The sequence below is a fragment of the Pinus tabuliformis genome, chromosome 3_1 (assembly GCF_031772625.1).
Source record: "Pinus tabuliformis cultivar Carrire ecotype Pingquan chromosome 3_1, CPIR1, whole genome shotgun sequence".
Classification (NCBI taxonomy): domain Eukaryota; kingdom Viridiplantae; phylum Streptophyta; class Pinopsida; order Pinales; family Pinaceae; genus Pinus; species Pinus tabuliformis.
Genome location: NC_142301.1, coordinates 801,788,225 through 801,798,766, shown reverse-complemented (window position 1 = coordinate 801,798,766; position 10,542 = coordinate 801,788,225). Strand labels below are relative to the sequence as shown.

At 38.5% G+C, this 10,542-nt stretch overlaps 1 protein-coding gene across 1 annotated transcript; it reads right to left on the bottom strand.

Moving 5' to 3' along the window:
* Positions 1 to 424: 424 nt before the first annotated feature.
* On the bottom strand, positions 425 to 5,533 carry LOC149189875 (uncharacterized). Its single transcript, XM_089411965.1, has 4 exons — positions 4,786 to 5,533; positions 3,559 to 4,657; positions 3,092 to 3,439; positions 425 to 3,014 (listed from the first exon to the last, which is right to left on the bottom strand). The coding sequence occupies exons 1-4, from the start codon at positions 5,337 to 5,339 to the stop codon at positions 573 to 575; spliced, it is 4,443 nt and encodes a 1,480-aa protein (XP_089268091.1). The 5' UTR covers positions 5,340 to 5,533; the 3' UTR covers positions 425 to 572.
* Positions 5,534 to 10,542: the final 5,009 nt, after the last annotated feature.

The following is a 10,542-nucleotide window of genomic DNA, read 5'->3' as shown; positions in this document are numbered from 1 at the left end:
GCTGCCCCAACCCTGTTATGCTATGGAGCTTCTGGCATCCCCCAACATCCAACTTCTCCAGAGAAGTCAAATGTTCCAGGCCTGGCAGCTCTTGTATCTCACGGCATCCACGAACATGTAATTCTGTGAGCTGTGTGAGCTGCCCCAACCCTGGTATGCTCTGGAGCTTCTCGCATCCCCCAACATCCAACTTCTCCAGAGAAGTCAAATGTTCCACGCCTGGCAGCTCTCCTATGTCACGGCATCCACTAACGTGTAGTTCTGTGAGCCAATAGAGCTGCCCCAACCCTGTTATGCTATGGAGCTTCTGGCATCCCCCAACATCCAATTTCTCCAGAGAAGTCAAATGTTCCAGGCCTGGCAGCTCTTGTATCTCACGGCATCCACTAACATATAATTCGGTGAGCTGTGTGAGCTGCCCCAACCCTGGTATGCTCTGGAGCTTCTCGCATCCCCCAACATCCAACTTCTCCAGAGAAGTCAAATGTTCCACGCCTGGCAGCTCTCCTATGTCACGGCATCCACTAACATGTAGTTCTGTGAGCCATGTGAGCTGCCCCAACCCTGTTATGCTATGGAGCTTCTGGCATCCCCCAAGTTCCAACATCCAATTTCTCCAGAGAAGTCAAATGTTCCAGGCCTGGCAGCTCTTGTATCTCACGGCATCCACTAACGTGTAGTTCTGTGAGCCGTGTGAGCTGCCCCAACCCTGCTATGCTATGGAACTTCTCGCATCCCCCAACATCCAATTTCTCCAGAGAAGTCAAATGCTCCAGGCCTGGCAGCTCTTGTATCTCACGGCATCCGCGAACGTGTAGTTCTGTGAGCTGTGTGAGCTGCCTCAACTCTGGTATGCCCCGGAGCTTTTCACACTCCTCAACATCCAAAGTCTCCAGAGAAGCCAAATGTTCCACGCCTGGCAACTCTCTTATCTCACAGCATCCTTCAACATTTAGTTCTGTGAGCTTTGCGAGCTGCTCCAACCCTGATATGCTCTGGAGCTTCTGGCATTTGCTAATTGTCAACGTCTCCAAAGAAACCAATTGTTCCACACCTGGCAGTTCTCGTATCTCAGGGCATCTAGAAACGCTTAATACTGTAAGCTTTGTGAGCTGCCCCAACCCTGATAGGCTATGGAGCTTCTGGCATCCCCCAACATCCAACTCCTCCAGAGAAGTCAAATGTTCCAGGCCTGGCAGCTCTTGTATCTCAAGGCATCCGCTAACGTGTAGTTCTTTGAGCTCTGTGAACTGCCCCATCTCTGGTATGCTCCGAAGATTTTCACATTCGCCAACATCCAACTTCTTCAGAGAAGTCAAATGTACTACACCTGGCAGCTCTAGGATCTCCCTGTATCCATGAACGTGTAGTTCTGTGAGCTGTGTGAGCTGCCTTAACTCTGGGACTGTCTGGAGTTTCTCGTGTCCCCCAACAACCAACTTCTTCAGAGAAGCCAAATGTTCCACACCTGCCAACTCAACTATCTCACGGCATCCACGAACGTTTAATGAAGTGAGCTGTCTGAGCTGCCCCAACCCTGGTATGCCCCGGAGCTTCTCACACTCCTCAACATCCAAAGTCTCCAGAGAAGCCAAATGTTCCACCCCTGGCAACTCTCGTATCTCACAGCATCCTTCAACATCTAGTTCAGTGAGCTTTGCGAGCTGCTCCAACCCTGATATGCTCTGGAGCTTCTGGCATTTCCTAATTTCCAATGTCTCCAAAGAAACCAATTGTTCCACACCTGGCAGTTCTCGTATCTCAGGGCATCGAGAAACGCTTAATACTGTAAGCTTTGTGAGCTGCCCCAACCCTGGTATGCCCCGGAGCTTCTCACACTCCTCAACATCCATAGTCTCCAGAGAAGCCAAATGTTCCACGCCTGGCAACTCTCGTATCTCACAGCATCCTTTAAGATTTAGTTCTGTGAGCTTTGCGAGCTGCTCCAACCCTGATATGCTCTGGAGCTTCTCGCATCTCCGAACACGCAAGTTCTGCAAAGAAGTTAAATGTTCCACTGACAACTTACGTATCTCAGGGCAGTCGTAAACCTTTAGTTCTTGAAGGCTGGGGCAAACACCCCGATCAAAAAATACCTCCCTCATTTCTGTGCCTGACAGCTGTAACGACTTGAGCCCTAACATGCATCTGTTATTGGAGGAGTTCAAATTATTCGATGCACTCTCCCCTTCTAATAATAAGAGTGTTTCTCTAACTCCTTCAACCTCCTTTCTAAATGGATGTTCCCGCAACAGACAATTCCATACTATTAAACTTCTCAGATTATTCATCTTGAAAATTTCTTTTGGTAAGGATTCTAATCCGCAATCCTCTATGACCAGCTCTGTCAACTGAGTCAATAGTCCAATGTAATCCGGCAAGGATTTCAATTGCGGCGAAAAAGTGAGCGATAATCTCTTCAAGCTATTCAGGTCACCAAGACCATCTGGCAGCACTTGCAACAAATCGCTACCTAATTCCAGCACTTCCAAATTGCAGAGGTCTCCAATAATGCTTGGCAATTCTTTTAACTTCGATCCAGTCAAATATAATTTTTGCAAGGACAATTGACGTGTGACTTGGGGAGGCACTTCTTTCACCTGGATACAATATGAAAGATCTAAGCTTTTAAGCTTGGTAATATTTCCAAGTGCTTCGCTGGAGATGGTCAAATTAGAGCAACTTTTCAATGATAGATGTTTGAGTTGAGTTAAATTCCCAAATGAATTTGGAAGCATCTGCAAATTAGAAGCACCTTCCAAATCGATATACTGAAGGTTTCTTAGTTCCCCAAAGGAATCTGGCAGCGACCTGAGTCTTGAAAAGCTTTTGAGAACTAAGTATTTCAAAGACCGCAAATGACAAAATTCGGCGGGCAATCTTGCGACTGTGGGTGGTGATTTGAAGTTCTGCCATATGGCAATCCTTTCCAGGTGCTTCAGCTGCTCTATAGACTTTGGAATGTCTGAAAGTGGGGCCCAGATATTTAATTCTCGCAGTTGGAGAGGCATCGCCTGCAATAAGAGATCTATGATTGTGGTCTACAAAATGAAATTATAGGAAAGCAAAAAGCACACAAATATTTGCCTACCTGAGATTGATGTGACCACAGTATGTTCAATTCGCTCCCCTCCACTTCTAAAACGCGTAGATTCTCCATGAGAAGCCAGGAAGGCAGGGAAGAGTGGGGACATCCATACCAGCGTAGCCATATCAGATTGGGCAATTGCAACCTCCTCAATATGTCATCTACATAACCTCCTTTGGCTACAAGAAGTTTCAGATTTTTAAGCCTCATTTCTAAGCTTCTGGACGAGGATAGATGTCTCATTTCTAAGCTTTTGGACTCGCGGAAGTAGGAAAAAGGGTATTCTTCGGCATTCCGGAAGATATCATAGGAATAACTAACCATTTTGATTCCAAGGACTTTGGTTATGACCTGTTCATTGTTTAGAAGAACAAAGCAAACAGATCTAGTTTAATTGAAAGCAAAGCTTTAAACATCAAAATTTAATTGAACGGAAGACAAATAATCGAATGGTTGGTTGAAGTGCTTACAGTTGATGGTTGCTCCAACAAATCGTCAATGATCTTGATCTTCGAATCCCAAAGCCGAGGGGGCGGCGATCCTTTCTCAGCAATCTTTCTTCCCATGTCCCTGATATGATCATGCATTTTTATTTCATTATTTTCATTCAACTCCAACAAACACTTGTCTTGCAGATTTCGAACTCCCACCTCGCCCCATATTCTTTTTGCCTTATCTCCATCTTCTCCGAGAAAAAAACAAGCAATATCTAAGAATATTTCCTTCAACTCTTTACTGAGAGACTTATAACTAATTTTTAATCTATCATATATCTCACTAGATGATATATCAAGTTTATCCAATATCTCTTGCCAGTAACTTTCATTTTGTCCAAAAACCATTGCCCCAAATACTTTTAAGGATAATGGCAGTCCACCGCACGCCTTTACGAATCGATCTACCAGATCTGCAAAATCTGGTACTGGATCTGGCTGATGGAAGGCATAACAGCAAAAGAGCTCTTTGGAGTGCAGCGTATTCATCCCCTTTAGACTGTAAATGGATGTCTCAAGGACCCCTGATGTTTTTAGGACGTGCTTGTCACGAGAGGTAACCAAAATCAAGCTATCTGGTTTCAGGATTTTCTTAACTGGCAAAAATGCTTCCAATTGATCCACATGATCTACATCATCTAATACTATGAGAACATGACGAGATGAGAGATACATTTTCATTATCCCTACGCCTTCATCACGGCTCTGAATTTTGACATCTTTACGTGGCATCAGGTCCTCCAAGAGCTTACTCTGCAAGTATGCTAGAGACATAGTACGTGCATTTTCTCTCACATCAAATACAAAAGAGGAACTATTATAATCTGACCTTCTGAGGTTAAAGAATTGTTTGGCTAGGGTGGTTTTCCCAAGTCCACCCGCACCCACAATGCCCACAACCTTGGCCTCCTCAAGCTCCCTTTCCTGCCACTGAGAGAGCACTGTCTTTTCAAAATCTTCTAATCTGGTGTCCAAGCCGGTTGGATATTTTGCCACATCCAACAATGTCTTTGGAACCTTCTTCAGAACAGCCTCCACAACCTTTTCCAATAGCTCGCCTTCATCGTCTTCGGCCCTGAATGGAGTAAAATAAGCAAGTCAGAAACGGCTAGGTAAGTACATCAGGCAGCCTATATCATCAATCAACAAATGAATATTAACACGGATTGCAAGGGACAGTAGGAGGTTGGAGATGCATCTCACCCATATACGAAACCGCTCAGATCGGCCACATAGGAAAGTGCGTTTCTCCAATTCTGAATGGTATCAGAGCTATAGCGTGGCTTCTGTTTACCAGTTTCGGGGTCATGTGTTGTTTTCTGTTCATGTTGCCGCAGGGCTTCAGCGAAGGTTCCGTCTTTGACCGTCCAGCGGACCATAGAAGGATCGACCTTGTAGAACACTGGAATAATAAAAGCCCCCGAATTCTTCATGAGAAAAAGTTCATCCAAACACCATTTAGATTGCGCATACGTTGGAGATAAAATTGCAACGTGGACAGAGGCACCACGGATAGCGTTTTCTATCTGACAAGAAATATTGTGGCCCTCTTCCAATTCCTCCCTGTCCAAAAACACGCTCAATCCTTGATCACGAAGGCCTCTGTAAAGATGGCTGGCAAAGCCCCTTTTCACGTCAGGCCCGCGATGATTGATAAATATTTGGTAATTGGGACAAGAAGTGGAGGCCGTGCAGGAAGAAGCAGCAGCAGCAGAAGCATGGTCACAGTCGAGGGAGCCCATAGTTAGGTTTGCCATTGACACAGGATTATGGAAATTTTAGGATCTACCAACGAATTGATTTAGATGATTGGAAGAAAGGCAGTGTGGAATTCTGAAGGGGCAACTTTACCAATGATGCAGTGGACTGGGTTCTGAAGGGGCAACTTTACCACTGATGTGAAATTTCCGGGAAGCCACAACACCTTCTGTCACGCTCACTCACAGAAGGCATCTCCACTGGTTAGGTGAATGATTCCAAATGGGTTTCACCGGTGAGAAGTATCATTCATAGTTGATATTCATTATCTTTTTCTTTTATGGCAGACCAATCAACTTTCATAGTTGATATTCATTATCTTTTTCTTTTATGGCAGACCAATCAACTTAATAATCTCGTCAAGTATATTTGATTATTAAAAACTTTGATTTGAACATAAGGATTTCATAAATTTTAAAACCATTTATATATGATTAGGATTAGATTTTAACAAAACACCATATCATAATTAAAGTTTCTTTTTCGAATAAATATCTATTTATTAAACAATTATGGGTAACAAAGTTTTTTATATTTATGTACGGACGTAATAATTAAATATAATGCAAAAATGGGTGATACCCGTAGAAATTGGGAATTTGGTTGAGAGTTAAAGTTATTTGATTTTTGAGTATTTTTAAAGATTTTAGTGAAATTTTAAATATATATAGTTTATAAAATTTTAAAATTGAATATTTGTTTTTAATTTTATCTGATTTTATAGAAAGTGTGTTTAAGGAAATAAAATTATTTATTTTTATAGGTTTGTTTTTCAAGAATGTCACTCAACAAGAATATAATAATGAATGGGTAAGATAACTTTTCATTAACAAGAGTAAAATAATGGGTTGCTGAGATACTTTTTCATTTTCAAGGTGAATAATATTTTAGTGGTTGTATGCAATGAAGAGATGTAAAAATCTTAAATGCTACATATATTTTATATTGAAATACTTTGCTACTTTTGGCTGGCTGGTTATTATTTGTAATAAAATGGGTAGATGGTATAAAGTAATATTACTTTAAAAAATGGCATTATAATGGTAAAAACATAAAATATTGTTTAAAATATGTGTGTCAAAGCCTTATTCAAATATGTTGGGTTACTCAAAATTTTGTTACTTGTGATCTCTTTTTTTTAGTTTCCTCGGTTAGGGCTAATTTGCTTACTTCTCCTTGTTTAAATTTTTTGTTTTAAATTAATTTATGTTTTTATATATTTTAATTTTAATTGAGTATACATTTCGTTATGTTTTATTATTATTATTATTATTATTATTATATATTATTGTGTTGATATTCAAATGTTTATGTTTACACTTATTTATAGACATTACAACATCTCCTTTTTACTAAAATGCTCTCCTTACTAAACTGTAAAGTGTCTCTCAACTCCCTATTCTAAATTGTAAATCACCTTTGTGCTTCCTATTTTAAACTGTAAAGTGCCTCTATTCTTATTCTAAACTATAAAGCACATTTCCATACAATAAAATAAATAATTGTACACACAACTAGTTTAACATTTAAACAAATAGTGTACATGAGTTGTTATTCAAGGAGTTGAGGGAATGGAAGGTTCAGGGGTTGATTCCTTATCGCCCCAGCTCTCTGTTTTGTGCCTTTGTTTGTCTAGTTGTCGGGCCTTCATCTTCTTGTTGTGTTGTCAGTGTCATTTTATGTATTGGACTCTTTGTGGCACGCATGGGTGTTTCGTTACAGCCCTCTGCTTTCTTCGGGGTGCTTCTTCTATTACTACCAATATTCTGGTTCAGTTGGGAAATGCTCGGGGTTCTGCTTTGTAGTGTTGTCACTCAACTTCTCTTTGTCACTGCTAATGTCCTCTTCGGTTGGTGCTTGTGTTTATTTGCATGGATGATGTCGTGTGTTTATTTCTTGGGCTTGTTGCCCTATTTGGTATATATTCAATGTTCAGTTTTGTGCTGCTTGTTTTGGCTTTCAAGGCAATCTGTGCCCAACTATATTTTTTCTGGGGTTTTTCCTGTGGGTCGTTGAGCCTTGTTCATAATATGTGGGAGCATTCACAGTCTTTTTGTTTTGTGGGGGTCTTTGCCTTACCTTTGTTTTTGCAATGTTTTCCTTTCTATGCCCTAGGGTTTGCCATTCTTATGCAAACCCTAGGGTTTTAAAAATGGTTATCTAAAATGTGTAGCTTATTTCCTCCAAGAACTTTCCTTGGTGTTGTCTTTGGGCAAGCCCTTTTGGGTTTCTTTTTTTGCTAGTGTTATTTTTTTTTTACATTATGTAGCTCTGGAATGTGATTTGGCATATATAAAATATAATTTCATTCTTCTTTGATGAATAAAATTACATGTCATTTTCTATTTAAAAAAACAACACAAGTTTAACATTTCAACACTTTAATGATAAATAGACACAACCTCAAAGAGGGAGAATAAGTTGCACCAATGGAAAAGGACTATTATTCAACCCATCATTCTACTACATATCATAAATATATAGAAAAAAACCACAAGGGATGAATAAAGAGAAATTATAACAAAAGAAATTTAGGTAACATCACTATTCATAGTAAGTAGAAATGTAATATTCAACAATATTATTAACTGATAAATAATAATAAGATAAATACAAAATTGGAAAAGTAATAAATGCAAAATAAATAATAATAACATAACAAAATATTATTTTAATTTTACATTTAGACAAAACTATAATACTAATAAGATAAATAATAATATTATCTTAATTTTAAATTTAGATAAAATTTCTATTCATACTATATCAAAATGTAATATTTAACAATACTATTAACTGATAAATAATAATAAAATAAATATAAAATATGAAAATTAATAACCTTTTATATAAAATGTAATAATTAATTAACATAATTATTTATTTAATAGGAAGAAAATTTAAATTTATTAATATAAAAATAAATAAAGATAACACAGTGTATTTTTAAATGTAAATTTCAATAAATATGATTAACAATTTATTATTACAAAAGCTAACTTTAATATAATTCATTTATAAATTAATAATTTAGAATTAAAAATAATATTCTATCACATATTTAAAAGAAAATATATTAACATTTCATATAAAAGATTTATTTAAATTTTATGTAATAAAGTGAAACATATTCTTAATTTTATTAAGAAAAACTTATAAAAAAAATTAATTTAGTTATAGATCAATAACCACAAAAAAGGCAACAATTTAAAAGACAATTCTATACCAACCATGTTTCTCAATCCCCTTAAATTCTCAATCACTAGAGCTCTACCAAAATTTTCCTTCACTTTCCATCACAGCTCCAAGTTAATACAACACTAGATTCACCTTATATCAACAAGAGATCTACCCTCACGAATATGTCGAAAACCCATAGAATGAAACCTTACATGTTTTTCAAGTTGTCCCTAAGATCTTCACTGTGAGCACACACTTCAATATATATATAATTCACATGAAAGCCTCTATTTGTCATCCCTCATGCATGCCCATTTGACTAATCCTCATTATTAGATTAACTAATCTTTCATTGAATTGTGTACCTAATATTGATCTTTTCTATTTATAAATAAATTCTTTTATAATATTCGTGAATACAACATGGACACACATTCATGTAACAAATCATGTCGCTCATAGTGGTTTTCTTCTCCCCTTCATCTTCCACACTCTTCTACAATCACACCATTCACACTCGTGACATTATGACACATAAACCTTCAACCATGGCATAAGTCCCTTTGTAACTATAACTAACTAGCATATGATTCATCCATAATGATGTGACTAAAGTAGTTATCAAAAGACCATCTCCAGGGAAATGTAAATATAACTACCCCATTTTGATGACCTTCATAATATATTGAGCTTTGTGTCCTTAAGGCTCATTTTAAGAGGTACATTGACTATCATCCATCTCCAAAGTTTAGCCCCATCATCTCATATGGCACTCATCCCTAGGGATCTTAAAAGGTACATTAACCTTGGGAATTTGGAAGATACCTTGACCAACTAGACATCTCATAAAACTAACCCAATTCCCCTAACTAATACTACAACAACCCCTTTGGGAAAATTCCCATCTTACAAACAATTGTAAACATTCATGCATTTTGATTATAAATTAAAAAGTCCTGAGAATTGGGACATGGATTCTAGAGTTTGAGGAAGGAAATTTCTTGGGATTTGATGGAACCTTGACTGGTTTCATGACAATCATTGAAGGGTTAGCAAGTGTGCCTTAAATGGACTGGTTTTATAAATTAATTAAGCATGAAAGAAGGACAACAGATGTCATGCCTTCCTTGGATAATTCCATAAAGGAGAGAGGACAAAAAAATTAAGGATCAATTGTGTTAGCAACAGGGACAGTTGAAGTCAACCAATGGGAGAGCGGGGTAGGGAGCTAACACAACAACATCCCCACCACTACTCTGAAATAAGAACCACCATGACAAAGAGGAGAAGTTAGAGGCATCAGGAGTGCCTGTGCACGTAATTGAAACTGTTGCAACATGATAGAAAGGACCCATGAGGAAGGAACTGGAAGGGGTATAAAGAATGGCACTGCAAGGGGAGGAGGCATTCGTGAAGAGAGCATTTGTATGTAGTGAGGGGATAACAATAGAGAGAACGTAAGACAACAGAGAAAGAAGTTGAGGGAAAAATGAAAAAAAGGAAAGAAATCCTCAAGGAGAGGTTCATAGAAGCATTTGTTGTGCTATAGAGGAGGAAAGAAATCCTAATCAAGAGGAAAAGAGCACATCACTTTGTGTCACTACCAGAAGGCAAGGAGTATAGTAACCATTCAATTACCATTGGGAGGTTGAATAATATCTTCCAGGTGAGGAAAATAGTCTCTAGATTCCATATAAGACTGGAGGGTGAAGATGGTATTCTTTGGATTCCCTTGACAGCTTGGGTGGAGGCCTACTCCTTGGATTCCATCAAGGAGAGTTCTTTATCCCTCCTTTGCTTGTTTTCTAGCTTTTACAATGGATTATAGATTCCTAGGATCGAGTGGAACCACTGTGTTAAGGATTCGTTGAGGGTGGAGGTATTAAGCCTCTAAATCCCCTCATTCAGTTTAGGGTGGAGGTGGTGAGCCTCTGGATTCCCTGTTCTAGCCTGTATTGGTAGAGCCATAATTCTTATTGGAGTAGCTACAGGGTGGAGGTGGTGGACCTATAGAGTCCCTAT